At 39.3% G+C, this 21,669-nt stretch overlaps 2 protein-coding genes across 6 annotated transcripts; one reads left to right on the top strand and one right to left on the bottom strand.

The window, feature by feature from the left end:
• The first annotated feature begins 4,062 nt into the window (after positions 1 to 4,062).
• On the top strand, positions 4,063 to 13,847 carry trip6 (thyroid hormone receptor interactor 6). Of its 5 annotated transcripts, none has more exons than XM_086166180.1 (11): positions 4,063 to 4,109; positions 4,661 to 4,707; positions 7,000 to 7,213; positions 7,438 to 7,541; positions 7,886 to 7,999; positions 8,077 to 8,643; positions 8,763 to 8,856; positions 9,324 to 9,493; positions 9,619 to 9,797; positions 10,366 to 10,486; positions 11,413 to 13,847. In XM_086166180.1, exons 3-11 carry the CDS (start codon positions 7,006 to 7,008, stop codon positions 11,542 to 11,544), a joined length of 1,689 nt encoding a protein of 562 aa, XP_086022306.1. In that variant the 5' UTR covers positions 4,063 to 4,109; positions 4,661 to 4,707; positions 7,000 to 7,005; the 3' UTR covers positions 11,545 to 13,847. The 5 variants fall into 5 exon arrangements, with proteins under 5 accessions (XP_086022306.1, XP_086022304.1, XP_086022305.1 ...); XM_086166178.1 differs by lacking the exon at positions 4,063 to 4,109 and adding an exon at positions 4,194 to 4,562; XM_086166179.1 differs by lacking the exon at positions 4,063 to 4,109 and adding an exon at positions 4,194 to 4,544.
• Positions 13,848 to 14,867: 1,020 nt separating this feature from the next.
• On the bottom strand, positions 14,868 to 15,900 carry sst5 (somatostatin 5). The gene is made up of 2 exons (XM_086166232.1): positions 15,724 to 15,900; positions 14,868 to 15,645 (listed from the first exon to the last, which is right to left on the bottom strand). The coding sequence occupies exons 1-2, from the start codon at positions 15,850 to 15,852 to the stop codon at positions 15,454 to 15,456; spliced, it is 321 nt and encodes a 106-aa protein (XP_086022358.1). The 5' UTR covers positions 15,853 to 15,900; the 3' UTR covers positions 14,868 to 15,453.
• Positions 15,901 to 21,669: the final 5,769 nt, after the last annotated feature.

Consider the following 21,669-nt stretch of genomic DNA (forward strand, 5'->3'; position numbering starts at 1 on the left):
ATTTATCGAGGTCGTCTAAGATTAGAGAAGTCTTTCTTAAGAAAAGGGGGGAGTTGCATGTTCCGCAGAAAGAATTGTTTTGAAAGCCCCAAATAAGGTTGAAAAATGCATCGAACTCAGCTGAAAGAACACAAACATTCGCCTCAGTGCTCATAATAGATAAGTGTCATCAATGTTATGAACAAACATGTCTGTGGAGGTTCTCAGTCATCCAGGTCGTGGTGAATTCTTGTTGAAATCTTTTTGTCTTGGCAACTGGACTTGAATGTCTTTATTTGAAGATGTTTAACCCCTCATCTGAGAGGCTTCTTCAGTTCTAATTACCTATGGGGAATTTGCAAATATACTACACTAGACTCATTTTGGAAATTGGTCTTTACTTAATGAATTGCCATGTTTTACAATCTGATTAAAAATGCAGACGAAGTTTTGTAATTACATATTACGGCAACATACACAATGTGGCACTGAGATCAACATTTCAGGACGAATCTCGCTTCTCGTCCAAAGTCAGCTGGGATTGCTCCAGCCACCTGCAGCCTTGTTTGCAGGATAAGCCATGTAGATGAATGAATGAAGGAATGAATGCTTGGCAAGTAATTAAAGAAATGTATTATTTAAAAAAATGACTGAAACAGGACTGATTACTTTCGATTTGATTCTCACTGGAGTCTCAAAAAAAATCAAACCGTCACATATCAATCCATTACTAATTTTTAAGTTTGTTTTTCTTGCACCTCTTTGGGAATTTCTCAGTGATTTTGGAAAGAAAGGTTTTGGATGATAATTTGCTGCTTAGTTTTACGTGATATCTTTCAATATTTCTTGGCAGTTGTTGTTGACTATGGTTAACATGATGAAAAACATTTGATTTTCAAAACATTCTGCCAAAATTGTTAAATAACAGAGTATGAAGTTAGTTTGATGTTATGTATTTGTGATAAAATGATTACAAGCACCATATTCATAATTTCATTTCATACTGAGAAAAAGTAACCTGTCATTTCTGTTTGTTTTTGTTGTTTCCTTGTTGTCTTTCTTCTGATATTCTACGTTAAAATATTCTACTAAATGAGAGAATCTAAATTCTCTCATATAGACTGGTTATTGTTACCAACAAAAACAAGTATAAGTCTGAAAAAAACATAATCCGAGGTAAAAGGATCAATTGAGAATTGTTTTTGAAAAAGGAGGTTAAAAGTTATAAGTTTTCACAGCTACTTTTGCTGTATTCATGTTTTTAAATTTGATATTTGAAAAATCCAACATTAAACACTGAAGAAGAACACAGAAAAATGACACCAATTCAATATAAATCCTTTGAAAATTAGATTCGGAAGTAAAGTGCATGCATGGGGTGCAGAGTTCGTGTGTGTGTCCTTGTGCTTTTATTTGTTTGGATAGAGGTTGGATCAATTGTGTGCTTTTTTTAAAAGAAAAAAAAAGAAAAGCCATTAAGGAAAACAACGATTAAGAAAACAGAGAGGGAGATGTAGGTCTCGGCTACTTCCAGGCATTGTGAGAGGAACGGATGAGGGGGGTGGTTGAGGAAAAGTGAGAACATTACTAAACAGGTTCACCAATGGGCGGAAGCCATTGAATCTATTCCACTGGCAAGGCTTGGCAAACCTCCTGGTGACTTCCTGCATCTTGCCATGTCCATCAAGGTCCATCAGCACCTCAATGGCACTGTTTATGGTAAAATAAGTTAGTGTTAAGGTTGATCATGCAGTAGAAAAATGTCAGATATGTTTCTCAAGTGAGGTGCAAAGTGAATGCATGAAAATATAAGCCTCCCGAACTTCTGTCACACACTGCCATATAGAACAAAAGCAGGGATTCCCCTTGTTTTGAGATTTCCTGCTTGCCTGGACAGAACTTCATATTGTTAATCTGATAACAAATGGGCAGCAGCCATGCTTTGACTTCAAGCCCCTCGAGTTGGTGCCAAAGTGTTGATGGTTCCTGCAACAATAACAAAGATCAAGCCTGGGACTGTCTCTTCCTGTGATTTGAAGGTAGTGTGGACATATAAGGGCAAAGACTGCAGAGCCATCGGTTGGGAGTGCGGTGTGTGGATGGGGGAGGGGGGGGTGCAAGGGATCTCCCAAGGAGGAGCCTCGGTTGTTTGTTCAACTTTTGGAAAAGTCGGACTTCATAAAAAAGAAGTAATTATGTTATGAATCCTTTCCTTTTGAAGAAGTGCCTTGGGGAAGGCAATGTCCTCCCCCCCATCAGGGTGGGGGATGGGGGAGGGGAGGGGACAAGAAGAAGGGTGGAGGGGCTTAAGGAAGAGGTACAGTTGACCCAAATCTCATGAACCACAAAATAATGCTTGACCTCCATACTCACTGTTGCTTGCCGGATGGAAAACAACTGGCTAAGTATGTAAATATGTCAAGGCCAAATGAATGGTTGAAGCTAACAACAGGCAGAGTACATTTTAAAATAAGTTTGCTATTCCACTGTTACTGTGAGTACTCTATTGATTATATAATTGTAAATCAAACAAAACAGCCGTTCAAAAAATGTCATCAATGGAGAAAGAATGTCTAATGCATATTCATACAATGTTCAGTTTGCCCTGTTGCTTTCAGAAATATAAATACATAACAAAATAGCATTATGCACTTTATGCAGCCACTTTATAGCATTTATTATTGTTGTTTCTACTTGTGCCTTTATTTTTGTTGCCTAATAACTGTACATTTTATTTTTCATTAATAGTACAACCTATTATGTGCTTATGGTTATTTCACTTTATGTGTTGAACACACACAAAAACAATATCTTTAATAATGTGAATGCCATGAAACGTTCTCATTCTTGCCATCACATTATCTACAGGAAATACATCATTCACATTCCAGTCTTCTTCTTCTTCTCCTTTCAGCTTTCCTTTCAGGAGTCGCCACAGCAAATCAACCTTTTCCATCTAACCATATTCTCTGTATCCTCCTCTCTCACCAACTACCTTCATATCCTCTCTCACTACGTCCATAAATCTTCTCTTTGTTCTTCCTCTAGACCTCCTGCCAGGCAGCTCCAATTCCAGCATCCTTCTTACAATATATTCACTATCCCTCCTCTGTACATGACTGAACCATCTCAGTCTGGCTTCTCTGACCTTCTCTCCAAAACACATTCAGATGACCAAATATTTATTTGTAATGACTGCTCTAGCTCAGAAACCCTATAAATTCAATTGGCAAACCAAAATGCAACCTAACTAATATTTACGTCTCAATTATCATACAGCAATCTTCCTCTGTAATACTTTTCATTTTATACTTTGCTTTGTTAATTTCCCACCAAATTGTATCCAACTTTGACGGACAAAACATTGTTATTCAATTATTGTTGAGATTTTTAATTAGATGTTTAACCAGAATCATAATTCTGGTGACAATTATTGTTATTATTATCACTTTTGGTGGGGGTAACAGCAGTAGTATTTGTTAATGAAAGATTTATCTATAGGACTGTCTCAGAAAATGAGAATATTTTGATAAAGTTCTTTATCTTCTGTAATGCAATTAAAAAACAAAAAATGTCATACATTCTGGATTCATTACAAATCAACTGAAATATTGAGATGATAAGATGAAAACAACTTTATTTACCTCGAAGGAAATTGTTGTGCCAGAGTTTCAAGTAAAAAACATTACAGTAATAGATAATAGTAGAAAGGAGGAAGAATAAGAATACAATGAAATATGAATTGTCTTAACTGTTAACTGTAACTACAAAAGCCTTTTGCAAGCCTTTTATTATTTCAATATTGCTGATTATGGCTTACATCTTAAGAAAACTCAAAAATCCTATCTCAAAATATTAGAATATCATGAAAAATTATTATTATTATTGTTATTATTATTTTAATTGCATGACAGAAGATAAAGAACTTTATCAAAATATTCTAATTTTCTGAGACAGTCCTGTACAGTACAGGCCTTTATCCTGGTAACCCATGGCTGTTTTCACAAAAAGCACAGACACACACACACAGACACACACACACACAAACACACACACACACAAACGGGAGCTACGTCACACATTGGGAATGCAGTCAGCGAGGACCTCAAGGCCTCTGGATTCATGACAAAGTAGGTTAACAACGCGGAACACATAAACAAAGTTAGCAGACAACTTTCACTGACTTTTGAGGGGGACTCGTATGCTTTGAATGTGTGTGAGTACGAGAGAGAGAGAGACAGAGAGAGTGTGAGAGAGAGAGAGTGTGTGTGTGTGTGTGTGTGTGTGGGCAGTTCCTTGCGCTATGTCTGGATGGATGCCCTGTTTCTTCTTTGCTGGTGTTTAAGTTAGCCTGGAGGCGAGGCACGAGTTTTGCTCGAGTTCCGTGCGGGCTAGCAAACAAGTAAACAAGCCCGCTGCCGAGGCGGAGGGGCTGCGGTACAAGCCTTCACTTTCCAGAGGAGACCGTTGCGTTTTCAGACGAGTCTTTTAGGCAGATGTGACGCAACGACGGCAGCTTTTGGACGACCAACTTGGCAATTCGAGTCTTGCCTCTCTCAAGAGACGTAACCACCCCCGCGCCGGTACCGTTTCTAAACGGGGAAGTGTAGCTTTTTGTGTGTTTCGGGGTGCTAAACCCGCTTCGTGTTCGCGTCACTATTTCCATGTTCTCCGTTTGTAGATGAGACCGAAGCAGCGAGGAGAGTCACAGTAACGGTACTGTCAAAGGTAGGAAATGCTAAAGCTTGCTAACTGCGAAGAACGACACTGGTGTTCGCCGAAACTATTTGCCTTATTGCTTACGTTGTGTCGCATTACAGTGAAACAAGGTGGCATTTTTTGCTGTTTTGTACAATTTAACAAACACACAACATTCCAGCTAAATTACACACGCCGTTAGCCGTAGCCGTTAGCCTTCAAAATAAAGGCTTGACAAAAGTATACTTTGCAGAATCTGAAAAACAGTGATTGAAGCTGATACATTTTCATGTTGGAAAAACGACTGCCGTTTTTCGATGTATAAATATAATTTTTAACCACACTATTCCTTCAGAGCATAATCGTGTTTCTGTGCTTCCGAATCGTACCGTATTTTACTTTGAAAAAAGGGAGGCCGGATGTCCTCTGTGTTTCCCGTGTGTTTCACTCCGTCAGCAAATTTGACTTTTTTAGGAGAGAGAGAACGCCTGCGTTAACCATCTCAGAGAGCCCTTGCCAAGCTAATATGGAAAATTATAAGCTTTTTTGTTTGTTTGTTTTCAGTCACAGCGAAAAATAATAATGCCATTTAAAAAAAATCCTCTCTAGGCTCTAATACACATTGAGATTCATATCATGGCCCAACCCCGGATTTGTGTGCGCATAGCCGCATCCACTCCAGGGCTCAACCCAGCTGGATATTGGAGGTTTTGATCACCGTATGGACTTTTTCTCATCTGTGTAATACGAGTAAAAGTCGAAATGAAAACATAGAGATTAAATGCAGAATACAGAAATTAAAAAAAAATCTGTGTGCAGGTGTTGCACGTCTATGGATATATCCTCACGATTTCATCATTATAATCCTCTTACCAACCAGGACTTAGAACAGCCACAAAATCCTCATTCAATCAGTCTGAGTGAGTTATTAATTTCTTTCCTCAGATACCACTGATCTACGTCCCAGGGCTTTGTGCCAAGCTTGCAGATGATTTCCTAAATGGCGAAAACATCACATGCTTCATTAAAAAATATACACTTTTTGATGTTAAGCTGCTCCAAATTATTTCCCTGGAGAATGACCAGAACCCCTTGTGTTTGATAAAATGTCTTATTTCTTTTTCTGAGCATACTGAAAAACCTTCTAAAACATGCCTTCAACACATAATGATTTTTTTTTTTTTGAAAGGTTGCCAAGTGGTAGTCAGCTGAGCAGTGTTCCGGTGTTATTTATTTATCCTGCAGATCAGTCATATATTGTTATGAGCCAGGTGTTCATGAGCACACAGACACATATCGTTACATAATATTTCCCATCTTGTTCCTGCTTCATTTGAAAATCATTGACACTTGTGTGTAAACATCCAAATACAATAACCATTGTGATGTATAACAGGGAACTGGTAACTGTGGATTTGCACCTGTTTGAGTATCTGTATGCAAGTAGTGTGTGCGTGTTTGCGTGCTGGAGAACATGTGTATGGATGTTTGTATCGCAATAAAAACACACACTCGGAACACATTTAAGTGCAATGTCTGCTGGAAATCCCCAGGCCTCAGAAAGGCTGCTCTCTTCCTGCTCCACAACTACAAGACCATTGTTCTCTGTGTGTGTCCCAGTTGCCATAGGAAACAAAGTGTAACGCATCCCTTAACATGCATCGGTCACATTGGTAGCCGCAGCTGTGCTCATGCTAATTTGGACTAATGGCTGCAAGCATAATCCTGAACATTGGCTAAATGGTTACTAGACAAAGCAAAGTCAACATTGTGTCAGACTGATTTGCACGGCATTAAAGCTGTGGAATAGAGAAAAACATACCATTATATTCAGAGGCCATTTTAATACATATCACTGATCAGGTCTGAAAAATCACATGAAGACGCCACACAACTTTATTTACTGAATATCTCCCTGAACTAGTAATGTTTTCTAAACTGCCACATACTTTTTTCTAATTGCCTGCCTTGATTTTAAAATTCTTGCTGACTTTGAAAAGTGACGTTTCATGAATTCAGGGAATTAGAGAGTACTCGTCAAAACCAAAATGGAGTAACCAAGATGCATTGATAGATTGAAGATGCAGCTTGATATAAAGCCTGAAATGTAATGCATTATAATGACAAACAAGAAAATTAAATGCAGTGATACAATCAATACCGTTCTACAACCTTTTCTACTATATGTTGACAAAATCAAATTTTACACATTTTTTGGGGAATAAAATGCATGCTGCAGTCATCCTATTAAATACACTTTGAAAACCTGTAATTTAAATGTCTGTACAAAATTTAATCAATTTTGTCCATTTGTATTTAAAGGCTGTCATGTCCGGTCCCACCTGGCTGCCCCCGAGGACTCTGGAAAGTCCAGAGCGAGCCATCCCCCAGATGTCCCACACTGCAGGAGCAGCAATCTACCGAGCACCCAACAAAAAGGGCACATCTGACTTCCGGCCAAAATACAGCCCTTATGACCAGAACGGGGGAGGAGGAGGTGGAATAGCCAACAGGTACATGGTTACTGGACCCCCAGGTAAGAGCATAAGAAAAGCAGTCTTGAAATACAACCCATTTTATTTGGGTCCCAGGATAAAAAGATTGTAAATCCCTATGGAATTAATTGTTTTCTCTGTTGTTGTTTCCAGTTATGTGATACATCTTGGCAAGCAATAGCTCAGCCTTTCACATTCTGGCTATAAAACATCATTATAGTTCAAAAATGTCAGTTTTTGTTGTTCATTTGTTTTCGCTCAAAAGGTGGGCCAATTCACCATTCATCTAGTGATCACTATTACTCCCCTCCTCATGGCCCCAAAGAAGAACGTAACTGGAGCCCTCGTATGGAAAGCTATGAACTGATGGTTGGTGCATTTTCCTGGTTCAAGTTATACTCTGACACCTTATGTTGTTTTAGTCGGAGAGTATGCCTATAAATCAAAACATGTTTTGCATAAAAACTGTTAAGAAACATATTTTGAGTTTCCTGAGGAACTGGGCCACGGTTTCAGGACAGAGATGCCATTGTTAAGCTTTTGAAACCTTAAATAGTTGGTACTTTTAGCACAGGACAGAATTGTAAATGAATATTGTTGTCACACTAGATGGATAGATAAAAATCGGGGCAAGATGAGGTTTTTTTCAGTTGGGATGAGTTGACCTTCTTAATGTTGAGTCCTTTTTCTGATGTGTTTCTGTGCACATTTAGCACCGTGGTCCTGAGAAACCACTCAGCCATCACTCTAAGATAGATGCTGAGATTGACTCTCTTACCAGTATGCTCGCTGACCTGGACAGCAACCCACACGACTCCAGCACACAGGTATGAAGAACTGGGGTTTTCAAACTGTACTGGAAATATGTTTTGATCACTGTGCAAATCACTGTGACTCTCCACAGCTGTACGACAATGTGCCTTACAACAAGTACATCTCAGGTGATCACTATAAGCCTGCAGCCCCTCCTCAGGGTCGTCCCACCATGAGTTACCCTCATCCTCAGAGCCAATACCACCCTGCTCCTCCTTACCCTGGCGAGCACCAGACATCTCAGTATCCTACTTCCCATCAGCAGGACTACTACTCCTCCACCTCCACCCCTAAACCCTACCCTCAGCCAGTCCCTGCCTCCTACACCACAGCTTCAACCCCTACCGGGCCCAGGTTCAGTGTGCAGGTCAAGACAGCCCAGCCTGTCACCTACTCGCAGACGGGCAGGCAGGCTGAACAGGCCTACACACCTCCCCCTCCTCGCCAGCATGTGTCTCGCCCCCCGCCTCAGACAAGTCCGCAGGGCTGGTACCCCCCTCACCCGAGCTCACAAGCACAGGAGATGCATTCTGACTTGGGGTACAAGGGGAGCGGCTCAGGGTCCGGAGGAAGAGTCAGTCAGGCTCAGTTGTCCAAAAGAGGGGTGGAAAACAGTCAGCCAGGGGCCCCACAGAGTCCTGCTTATCAGTCCAATAAGGTAAGGGGACAGATCTGCCTCCCTACTTTTCAAGTAATTTGAATAAAAATGAAAACTGTGTAAAATATGATAGTTTTTAGGCCACATTCAAATTCTGCGTGTACCCTCTTGTCCAACAGATGGGAGAAACAACCAGGCCTGAGGAGGAGTTGGAACGACTCACCAAGAAGTTAGTTTACGATATGAACCACCCTCCTGCAGAAGACTACTTTGGTACGGTCCCTACTCTGTGTTGACTTCTCTGACTGTGGAAACGTTGACTTTTTCAGACAGAGAAATATATTCACATAACTATGATAAACTATGATATTGCCAACGGATTTGATATTTAAATGGGTGATGTTGTCTGGTAAAGACTCTTTTGTGTCTTAAAGTTTTATGCAAATTTAGATATTTTCATGTGATTTTTTTTTTTCTTTTTTTATATGAAATTCCCCTGTTTTAAAAAGTCACAGAACAAGGCCATAATCAAAATTTCCAACGACCAAAAGAGGCAGTAAGAATTTAAACAAAAATCACTAAACTATAATTGAAATGTTATTTGAACACTTTGAAAACAGTCTTGGAAAACTGAAATTGAACAACTGAACTTGTGTTTAATCAGAATCATAATTAACTTGAATAATTGTGGTGACTTTCCTTCAATTCTAATGGTATGCTTTTATGTATTTTTCTTTTAGGTCGCTGTGCCCGCTGTGGTGACAATGTGGTGGGTGACGGCAGTGGCTGTATTGCCATGGAGCAGGTGTTCCATGTGGAATGTTTCACGTGCATCACCTGTCACGCCCGTCTTCGCGGACAGCCCTTCTACGCCCTGGACAAGAAGAGTTACTGCGAGAGTTGTTACATCGTGAGTGTTGAAGTCCCGCCGGTGGCCTGGAAAAAATAATGTCAAGACTTATGATATTGATATTTAGACTTGTGATATTTAGAACGCTCAAAATGAAATATTCCTGTTTCTTCTTTCTTCGGCAGAGTACTCTAGAGCGATGTTCGAAGTGCTCCAAGCCTATCCTGGACCGTATCCTGCGTGCCATGGGGAAGGCCTACCATCCACGCTGTTTCACATGTGTGGTCTGTAACTGCTGTCTGGATGGGGTACCCTTCACTGTGGACGCTACTTCTCAGATACACTGCATCGAGGACTTCCACAGGTGCAGCCACATCTGCACTGCTCATATTTCCAGAATATCATAGAACTCTGATGTCATATCATGGTTTCTTACAATACTTTGATATTTGAACACATCTTAGTGGTAATATGCTACTTTCTTCCAAACAAGCATAAAATGAATAACAAGTTACACTAAAATGAAAAGATCAGTAGTATGGCAAGAGTTGATGGTTTTCGTATCAGAGATACGATGTTAATTTGATGAAAAGATTAAAAGTAATGTTAATATTAAAAACATATACATTTTCAGATCTGTGATGCCGTCTTAGATGTATTCAAATACAGATCTTGGGCCTCTGATTCCAGTTATAACTGCAGTTTTTGCGCATTGTATTTATGGCTTTGGGTCTGACATATGCATCCCCCCACCTAGGCAGATAATGTAATGTATACCTTAAAACAGGAAATAAGATTAATTTTAATTCTTATTCCTTTAAAATCAGGTAGACCTGACCTACTCAACACTCTCTTTAATGTCATACCTCAGTATTTTCTGAATTAAATGAATAATCAGTGGTTACTCTTACTTCCTCTGATGCCCCTAACAGGAAGTATGCACCCCGTTGTTCGGTTTGTGGCGAGCCCATAATGCCAGAAATGGGCCAAGAAGAGACCGTCAGGATAGTTGCCCTGGACCGTAGTTTCCATGTCAACTGCTACGTCTGTGAGGTGAGCCACTGTTACATAAAGTTATCAGTTCATAAAGACTAGGACCGATATGCATAAACTTTTGCAACAAAGGAACTTACTTTTCTTCATTTCTGTTTTGTGCTTGACCCAATTACAGATTTAATATAGTCAGGTTTACTCACATTGCATTTAAACTAAGTTTATGGGGCCCTGTGAATTCCTGGCCTTGACTAAAGACATAATTCAGTATACCAAAAGAAAATTATTGATGCTGCTAAAACAAGAATAGGATATTGAATTAAGAGAGGACTGTAAAGTATAAGGCAAAAAGGAAAAGAAAAGTGACTGAAAATATGTTCAAACTAATCTTTATGCAATGTGGAAACAAAATATTTCTCATTTCTCAATTTTCTCCCCCTGGCCTAAAGAACATAAGCCCTCTGTGCTGTACAGTCCTGTTTAGTGTTACTTAAAGTCACACTAACCAGAATTTATTCAAGGCAGGGTAATCCAAATTGTTTAAATAACCAATTAGCATTTTCCTTTTAACGTTGTCCTGTACACTGCGAGAGAACACATTGTGGATTCATTCAAGCAAACATATGAAATTGACAAGTCGTGTTATTTTGCCCATTTAAGACCAACAGTAGCTGAGTGTGGAAGTCGTCGGCCAGAATGTCAAATTTACGTGTTTTACAAATTCAGACCCTAAGTAAATCAGACCTGATCTTGACTAACCAATACATTGGCTCTGGGACTTGTTGGCCTCTTATTTTTTTTTAGAAAGTAGACAAAACCTTTTTCTCAATTGTACAGTACATTGATGACAAGCACTTTAGACTATGTTCATTAACATTATTATAATAAATATGTCAATCAAAAGATGCATTTTCAGGCTTGAAAGCCTGCTGCCTTTAAGTCTGGTCGAGTGCTGCATTGAGCTGACTCAGGTCTCTGTTGGTCAGGAATGTGGTCTCCTGCTGTCCTCTGAAGGGGAGGGTCGTGGATGTTATCCACTGGATGGCCATATCCTGTGCAAGAGCTGCAGCGCCCGCCGGATCCAAGATCTCTCAGCCAAAATCTCCACTGACTGCTAACAAACCAACCAAGCTTCCAGCACGCAGTGCTGGGAAATCAAATCATGGATCCTTCAATGGTTGACATGTTTCACCTAATGGCTTTCACAGGCTGAGTGTCACATCCTCGCTTTCTGTCTGTTCCTCAGTCAGGCTGACCTTAGATTGACGTTTCTTTGCTACAGCTCCCCCTGTAGGAGTGTCACTGCCATCCCATCTGAAAAGGAATATCTATCAATACCGGCTCAATCAAGATACTGAGTGACGATGAAGAACAACGTCACTGTTTCCTTTTCTCTTGAGCACCTGACTTTGATTTGTTTGGCTGGAGCATCAGCCATGTTCTCCGCATTTATTCCAGTCTGATATGTTAGTAGCCTGACCTGCAGGCAGCTTGGGCTTCACCCACCTTTGTCCACTCCGGTACGGCTAATTTACATGTAGCGTTCTATTCATCGCGGTTCAAGACATTGAAGGTACAGAGGGATACTACAGGTATAGAAAAATTTAGACAACATTCATCATGAAAGTTCTTAACTGCCTCAAAAAACACTAAACAAGCACAATGTGCCACAACAACTGTGACGAACAGTAAAAAGGCAATTGTGGTTTAACAATTAAATTGTTGTCAAGCAAGTTGGAAAGCATGTTGCCTTTAGTGCAGTGAATCTTTGCAGTGATGTAGCCTCATAGAGTGAGAAATTTAGACAAAAGGAATGTGTAGTAATTTACAAAGCAGTCATTTATTTCCTTAGCTTTTACTGTACATTAGAATAAATCTCATCAGCTCATACCATCTCAGCATTCAGCCATTACTATATCAAGACATAGCTGTTAAGTCAGGAACTTTTTTTGAATGTCCGCAAATCAATTTGTCCTGTCTGGGTTTACTTTAGTTTAACATTTGTCATTGTCTAATACTTGACTGTTACTTAGAAGATGGCGGTGCAATGAAGTTGAATGTGTTGTTCTGTTTAAAGGAAAAACAGGGTGTTTGTCACTTACTTGAAAACATCCTATTGTGAAAAGCACGAGTCTCAAATGAAGAGTTGTACATCTGCTATTGGAGGAAAATAATATTGTTCAGTTAACACAATATAAAGTGTAAAACTAAAGATGTAGCCATTTTAAGAGGACATTTGGCCAATAATGCAGAGCAATATAAAGGGGAAAATAAATAACAAATCACCAAAAGCTATTTTTTTAACTCAGATCTCAGTATTTGCTTTGGTCTAAAAATCTCAAGGAAATCCAGCTTTTTATTGAAATGTTTTTGAAAAAACTGGTCACTTTCAAATTATTTCAGTTATTGCAGTATTTTTTTAAATAATCCAGTTCCAAATTCACTGTAAATACGCAGAAATTCAAAAATGCACCATATAATTGCACCTCACAATTGTCAGTGTGAAATAAATTAGCTAATAGATGACATTCTCTCTCATTTCTCGCTCTCCAAATATATATATATATATATGTGTGTATGTGGAGAGAAAGAATCAGTATTTTCCCTATCTCCCTTAGTTAATACATTTTCTTGATAAAATGGTTTTGACAAGCAAGTTCACATTGAGTGATAGAAGTTAATAGTGCTTTTCTCCTAAAAAGTAATTTTTTTTTTTATACAACTCTTTACTTGTGGACTCTGTTCATCTTTGCACTTCGGGAGCCGAGTCGTCATTCTGTGAGACTTTGCAGCTACAGTATTTGTTAAGTTTTGATTGTGTTTAATCTCTTGTCTCTCCGTCCGGATTTTTGTACCTGTATGTACTGGTGTACTCTTTAAAGGGCTAGAACTTTTTTTAAGCCTTACCTCAAGGATGTTCAGTTTCATGTTGATCCATTTTTATAAGTGGATTCATCATAACTGTTTATTGTGACAACTTAAACATTCAAAAACACTTCATCTCTTTGTCATAATGTATATACAACATATAATTAACCTGTTTCAAATCATCTGGGTAGCAGTGCCGTCTTTGGTCACATCATTTGAGAACCCTGAATTTGCCATGTAACCTCCTGAGACATTGTTTTGTTCAGTTGCACAATCAGCTATGTAGCTTTGGGTGACTTCTGTCTTTTTTTAGTTTGAAATGCTGTGAATTGGAGCTTGCAAGCAAAAGCCCACGGTACTGCGACTAACCTCCGTCCACAGATGAGTTCCAACTGGGAGGGAGGCCATTTTTGTACTGAATAGCAATGGTTTGAGCAAAAGTGAATATAAGAAAATGGCGGTTAAATGAATGGCAGAGGATGTGAGGCCAATGGTGGATTTTCTCCTCCATGCAGATTGTGGTTACAGTGGTTTATTAAAATTGCCTGCAAGTTATTCTGTGAGTTTGTCACTTGTGTCGCAAATGCCATCAAGATGAATACAGAACCAGTGTATTAAAACACCATCAGCTCATGAATGCAGTTGTGTATAATATCTCTAATTTTGAAGAAAAGGCAGTATGTGAAATAAACTCAAAGGGACAACTCACTCATAATGAAAAGAAAGCCCTTTTTCCTCTCGCCTGTTGTGCATTTATCCAGCAGGATTAGCATTTTCCAGACCTTTTGGATTTTGACCCCTGAAATAAGAGTAGCTGAGTTCAATGCCCTCAAAATACATTTCATTTAATTACATTAAACAAAACTTAACATAGCTGCTCATTTCCTGTATTCCAAAATGTATGGATTATCTTGAGTAACAGCATCATGAGTTTTGAAACATTTCGATGCTTTACAAAGGAATGTTTGAGAAAGTGCACTAAGATCCATCAGACCAATGTCATCGTTTTTAATTGTACACCAGAAGACAAACCTCCGGAGCTGAAATCTGAACAATATTACAGCTCACACCCAAAAGATAGATGCAGATAAATAACAATCAATGATTGGTTGATTGAGTGGTTGCTTTGAGAAAGCCCAGTCCACATGGAATTCATACTCTTTGTTAAGTTTCCATAAGAAAATGATCAGACATACATGCTTTTGTCATACTTCAGCCTTAAATAACCAGCTTCTGTCTGTCATCAAGACTTTGCTTTTGTTTTTCCCTGCATGTTCAGGAATAAACAGTGAAAGGCAATTCATTTTCAAAATCTAAAAAGAAAAGTCACTTCAGCTGAAAATAATTGCGATTATTTTTAGCTGAACTGTCCCAGTTCGAAGAAACAGTGATACCAGGATGAAGCCCATCTAAGACTATTTTTAAACCAAAGCATTTTATTTCACAATGAACCACCAGCTCTTGTTAATGTCACTGTCAACAGTGACTGATGCAGTGAAAGAAACATGAACAAACAATGACACAAAAATCTTACAGTAATGCTTTTTATTAATTCCATGTAATAAGCATCACATAAATGGTAAAAGGTTCAGATAAGACCTCATAAGATGTTATTATAACATTAGAGCTTATTTGACTGATAATAGGGATGCATTAATCTTGCGAAGTTTTAGTAATGCTTAGATAGATCCATTGGCTGCAAAATAGAGTAGTCCAATGTTAGTAAGTGTATTTGAGAATTTATCAATCCTAAGCACTCTGGTAGCTAGAGAGGGTCCTGGTAATAACAAAGCAAATGTTAACAAGGCAAAGAGGACATTAAGTTAAGGTGAATTGTGTTCATGATTTAGTAAGTATCATTAATTCAATATGTAATACTGTAAAATATATCCTATGTGTTTTTAAACATGTTTGATTTTGAAAATATTGGTGTCCCATGAGTGATCTTCACTGTAACATTTAACATCTTTCTTGTCCTTTCAGTAATACCTATTAAAACATAATCCTATTTAGCATCTTATAAGGCCTTCATTGGACCTTATTACATATTAATAAATGTTATTACAATGACCTTCAAACAAAGCGTTGCCCATCCTCCCAATGATGTCACTTTGTGAACCACAAGGAGCAGTGAAGTGAAAGTCAGGAGGCTCCTCGTGTTAACATGAAGTGAAAGTCTTCCAGAAGAAGTTGCGGCAGCCGGCCTTTCGCTCTCTCTGGGAGAGAGGAAGGTGTCGTCGCTTGATCTGCTCTCTGACTCCCAGCTGCTCTTCCAGTTCGGGAAGCAGCTCATCTGCTCTTGTCGCCAGCAGTTCCGAAACAATCTTAAGCAGGAGCAACTTGGACAGATCCTGAAAAAACAAGAGCGGAGGAAATCAAAGGCTACTCTGCCACCTAAATATAGGATAAATACAAAGTTAAAGTCTTACCTTGTCCTCTGTGAGGTCTGATCTCAGTGTTTCTATCAGCATGTCTTTGCGAGGAGTGCCGCTGATGCGTACCAGCAGCACGCAGGAGAACAGAACCACCACCAGAACCTGCACCTGGGAGCACGCCATCTCCACTTCAAGCGGTCACAAGAATCGTCCTACGTCGGCGCTGAAGGTGTCCACTCCTGTTCTGATCTTAAATGAAAGTGAGTCGTTTGAGGAGGAGGTGTTGAACTGATAAATGGCTTTCTTCATCCTCATCGTCAAACGAACGAAAGGACGTGATTGGTCAAGACGAGCGAGGGAACGAGGAGGTGGAGGTTGCGAACATGAGTTTGGCTCGACAAGAAAAGGTCATGGTTTTCCCGAATGATTAAGACAAAGTTATTACCTGGTAGCTCAACTTATTAATTTGACTACCTGACTTCATCCATCCCCATCCTGTAATGAGGAGAAGTTTGTGTAAAAGACATAAATGCACTGTGAAAAGAAAAAGAGCAGTTTGCTGGTGTCAGTGGGGATCATGCACTCTGGATGTCCAGGCAGGACCTGCTGTGCAGGTTTAATGACACACAGTGACTCAAATGTTAATGATGCTGCCTGGATGCACCAAGTCCACCAACCTTCCTGCCGTCAGCTTGAGTCAGAGCAGCGTGAACAAGGACAATGCAGATCTAAATGTCAGGAAGTGGTTGGTGTTTTTGGTCGAAATGGTGGCGTTGTGTCAATTTTAACTTTGTGCTGGTTTTATTTTGACTCCATGAGTTGGTTTACTGACACAAAAATAATCTTGAACAATGTCACAAAACATTGTAAAACAACTCTGGAGGCCCTAAGGCCTCAAAGTGCACCATCAAAGGCCCAGAACCCAAAGATAGTGAATTAATAGTCACAACAACACAAAAAAACAGAAAATATTCACTGTTCAGCTGGACTGCAAAATTTATTTTTGCAGCAAAATGTGCTGCAATAGGGCAATTACTCTTTCAGTAGAAATAAATAAAATGGTCAATTATTAAAACTAATTAAATAAGATATTTTATGTATATATATATATATATATATATAATTTAATCCCTTCATTGCATTTTAAGGAAGGTTGGATTGTTTGGTATTTACAACTTCTGAGAACAAAAACAGTACCATCTTAACAGTGTGCTTACATTTGTATCATTTTTCAGAGCGCACTTAAGCACGGATCACCATTTTGTGATCATAACTGCTCTCCTTCTCTCCTTACAGAGCTAGACATGCTCAGAGGCAACAGGAAGTTACCCTTTGATGACTAACTGGTGACCAGTGATGCCTTAAAAAAGTGTAAGTCCAGATGAAAGTATGGAAAAAATTCATCTCCAAAGGGTCATGAGACAGCCCCTTCCTTGAGCTTGTCCCATGCCTGGATAAACAAAGAGGACTGAATCAGCAAAAACAATTTGATTAACTTTATTTCATGAACGTTCCATGAGACAAGCACCCCTAAATTAATGCTGTTTTTTTTTTAAAAAAACAAGACATAAAATGTGTGCATTACATTTCAGTTGATCAAAAACAATGGTATCAAATGACTTGGCTAAAGTTCTGCCAGTGGAGGAAAACAACTCAGCCTCCTTAAAACTCCAGTGCAATTGCTCCTGAATAATCTCATAAAGTCAATCAGAATAACTCTAACTTATCCCAACAAATAACGGATACGGCCTTTTTCAGCTAATACTTTAAATAGTCAGTGACCTTTAACGTGCCTTCCCATTTCTTCTCCACAGGACTCTCACTGATTGGTGTGATTACTCAGATTCGTGAAATGGCTTGACTTTAACATTTCCAGGAAAGTGAGACCGCAGGTGTCCAGCTGTGTAAGTCCGACACAGTGACGATCACACAGATCTCATCTCCAGCACCTGCATACCTGCTGCTACACCATATAAAATGGTGTCAGTTTGTCAGGACCAATTAAACATCTCCACTTCTGGGTGTTTGCAAGAGAAGCAGCAGGATGTTTCCAGAGGCTTGTTCTCACACGACAACCTGGCAATAAAATTTTTAAAAACACACGTACTTCCTTTCACAATAACCTCTTCTGCTACACCTGACTACAATCAAAAACCACAACACTGCAATAAATATCAACTCCCTGTAGTTAAAATCACAGGTGCGGGTTGCGTCTGCTCCGGGCTTCACCGACCCCATCTAGTGGCCGTAATAACAAAGGTGTGTTGCGGTTTGAAAATTGAACGTGTTGCTTGGATTTTTATTTTTTTGTCATACTTTGCTGCACTATAGCTTACATGAAATACTATCACGAAACTTCATCTCAGGATTAAGAAGTCATTATGCCTTTTAAACACGAGTATAGGCTCATTTCACTTGCTTTGCCCCTGATCATCTTTAAAAAAACGGATGAAGAAGATGTTTAAACAAAAACTAGACACTCTTCTTTACTGAAAAGGTGACATGTTTTTCATACCATTTATTCTGAGCATCAATAAAGACCAGAAAGATGATCTAGTGGTTACAGTTACTTAGCAACCAAGAGATTACGACAACATTCAGTTCTGGCACTGTAGCTTAAACTGACACATCTTTTTATAGTGTGATTTTTCTTGAAAAAAAAAGTAGGTGATAGTTTACCAATATAATAGATGCATTCAATTTTAACACGCCTACAGTTTGAACTGATATTTTAAGGGTCTAAGTACCTCCTCCATATGTGGTTTAAACAAACCATTTTTTGGTTTTAACCATCAGTTTCCTCACGAAGGAATGTAAACCAAGAAAAAATAAGAATAAAAAGTATTTTTTACATTTACAATGATATTCGAGTAATTGTAATTTCATAATTTTCTGTCATCAGTAAATACTAGTTTTGGGACCTTTTAAATATACTTTTTCAACATTAACTGTATTTCCTCTTGTGCTCAGGGACGTACATTTCAGAAAGCCAAAAATTCTTTGCCAATTTTCATGTAATTTGAGAGGAACTCTAGGTTCATTTATTTTTTTCTGAGATTTATATAAAATGAAATGTCCACATGAGATAAGGCAAAATGAGATATGTTTTGAATTCTAAAACAGAAACAGTTCACGTAAAGGCACCTAACAGCATATTATTAATGTGTGTGTGTCTTTTAAATTAATTGTTAATGTAAAAGCGTGTGATGTTAGCGAACGTCTCACCTGCAACATGTCTGTCGACACTATTAAACGTAAGACCGCTCGGGAGTGGCTGCCATATCAAATATTTGGAATTACATCACCCAAAATGTTTCTTAAGATTATTTAAAAAGTGTTTTTCTGTAACTGTAAGTCGGTAAAGTTCACCCAGAAACACGACATTGCGTTAAACAGAACCCAGCACTAATTAGCATTAACAGGTGAAACGAAGGAAGTGACGTCATAACCGCTGATTTGAAGCGACGATAAGAAAGCGCATTTTACCGGGCGGATGTAAACATGTCGAACATGATCACTGTACGGTTCCTGACGTTTTCGCGGTAAGTTGGTACGGAAAATGGGAGAATGAAGGGCAGTTTTGTATGTTTGAGGACTTAATGAAGGAATGTCTCGCAGCCTGATGTTGCTCCTGGCCTTCACTGTTACTGACGGCAGCCAACTGCTGGCAGGTGAGCTCACCTGAACACAGAGTTAAGACCAACTGATGTCCAAGACCTTTGTGGGTTTAAGGCCAGAATAACAATCAAACTCCCGCTTATGCTTTCTATAAAATTGTTTACAACCAGTAAAATCCACCCACTTGGGAAGTATGGCATAACATTTTTAATGTGACCATGCAAAACAATTCTGAACAACCCACAAATTACTGAGTGAAAATGCCTAGAATTAGCAAGAGCTTCCTAAATGTCTGCAACAGAGCAATAAGCCGTTCCAAGATCCTGACTAGGAAAGAATCAGAAAATTAAGACCTGGCCATTATTTTCTATTTTATAGTCATTTAAATTATGCTTTGAAATAATGAATTAACACCCCCTATTTTACCAGTATGACTGATGCTGCTGTCCATTCTGTTCCCCCTCAGGAACGTTTCAGACCAAATGCCTGGAACGTCATTTTTGGTTTTCCGTCAAGTATGGTTTTCTTTCCTCAAAGTTCCATTTTGGTTTTGAAGGTATGCACCATCTGGCGGAGAAGACGGTCAATAGATTCAAGATGTGGTTTTGAGCTAAATTTTATTGTTCACCTCTGTTACCAGACCAAAATGGACTCCAATTCCTGTCAGACGGGGAACTTGCCCTCTGTGGCTACACTGTCCTGATCACCGATGCTGGAGACTTGGTGTTCCGGGCCTCCTTCCTGGCCTGCCACGTCAAAATCAAGGTGACTCCGCAGTGTTCTTTCCTAAAATGTAGAAGGATTGTCAGCTTAACCGCTCACCCCTCTGCAGGGGGAGTCAAATGCTTACCTGCAGCTCTGGTTTGTCAACCAGCAAGAGGAAGGGCCCACGTTTGCACACCCGGTCCAGCTCCGATGCCCCCTTCAGGTGCAGTGGGCTACCAGAGAGATAGTCTGTGAGGAGAACTACATGGAGGTGGATGTCATCACTTTTCCCATCTGTTTTGAGTTGAGATTTTTAACAAAAAGCTGGGATGGAAGAAAATTTGTGGAATTTATGAAACAGCCTGGATCTTCCTTGTACAGGTTTCCATCCAGCCTCTTCTGTCCGTCAGGGACAAAACTGACAAGATGGTTAGTGAATTAAATGATGTTTTTAGCTTGTTAAAGTTTGCTTTGTGACTTTTAGATGAAACCATTCAAGGCATTGAACGTGGACCTCATCTCTGTTCAGGGACTTGTTGACACAGTGATAGGCGTGATGTTTCACGGAACCAACCTTTCACCAGCAGAATCCAGAGCTTTGTCTCTGACAGAAGCTGCTGCTCTTGGTTATCAGGTGTCACAGCGAGGCTCGCATCTCATACTCCGATGCCCCTATTCTTCCCCTCGGGCATTTCATGTCAAGGTACTGAGAAACCCACGGGAATGCTTGTCTGTCTTCACATCTTTGTCTTATTTTGGTGTGTATTTGTCTACCTTTTCATTTGATTATACCAGGAAAAAGGATGGGATATAGAGGTTGTCCAAGCAGCTGTTCTGTATGGACTCCAGGGAAACATCTGGGCTGTTAACACCACTGTTGCATGTCCACTGAGTTAGTACGGGTCGTCATTGCATTTTTTAGTATTTAAATATGATGCAGCATAAATATGTTCTTCTGTGTTTCCTCTACCCCTAAGGTGAAGCTACATCAGAGGGATCTGACCTGCTGTGGACAACCCCTTATGTTCTGACACCACTGGTTCATGGGCAGGTCACTTTCCGGGGTGTAAGATTCGCACTTGTCGGCGAGGCTCTCAGTGAGTCTGACGTTAAAAAGAGGGAGTACGATATCCGTCTGCATGAAGGACAGGTGGAGATTAAGATTCCCCCTGGAGCCTCAGGTTGTCACATCAAGGTATGTGGATTTGAGAGTTTTCTAAATCTTTCCTTCTGCAGACCCAGTTTTCAAATATGACACCATCATGAATCTGATCACAGTAGGCCTAATCTATACTGCCATCTCAAGGTTCATTGCCGTAACTACATTAATGGTCAAAAAGGGAACGTCGTTATTTTTTTTTATCAAGAAAACTAGGATGGAAAAAGTGCTTTCTCGATGACATTTCTGGCTTTTTGATATATTACATCTTATTTAAAGCTATGCAATAATAATAATGATGATGATAATGTAAATATTTAATTTGTATGGAGTGCTGTTGAACTACTGGCATGTGTGTGGTGGGTTGAAATGTAATTTTTTTTTTTTGACTTGGAAGAAAATAATCTGCATAAAATTGCAATTCTAAAATTAACTGTCATGCAGGTTCTAATGTGTGCATAACAATGCATATTCTGTCATTATTTGTCTTTTGGCCCTTCACTTCCACTGGTAGCTAC

Source organism: Fistularia commersonii, chromosome 19 (genome assembly GCF_037954325.1).
Source record: "Fistularia commersonii isolate RoL2024-O1a breed Wild chromosome 19, RoL_Fcom_v1.0, whole genome shotgun sequence".
In the NCBI taxonomy this organism is placed as follows: domain Eukaryota; kingdom Metazoa; phylum Chordata; class Actinopteri; order Syngnathiformes; family Fistulariidae; genus Fistularia; species Fistularia commersonii.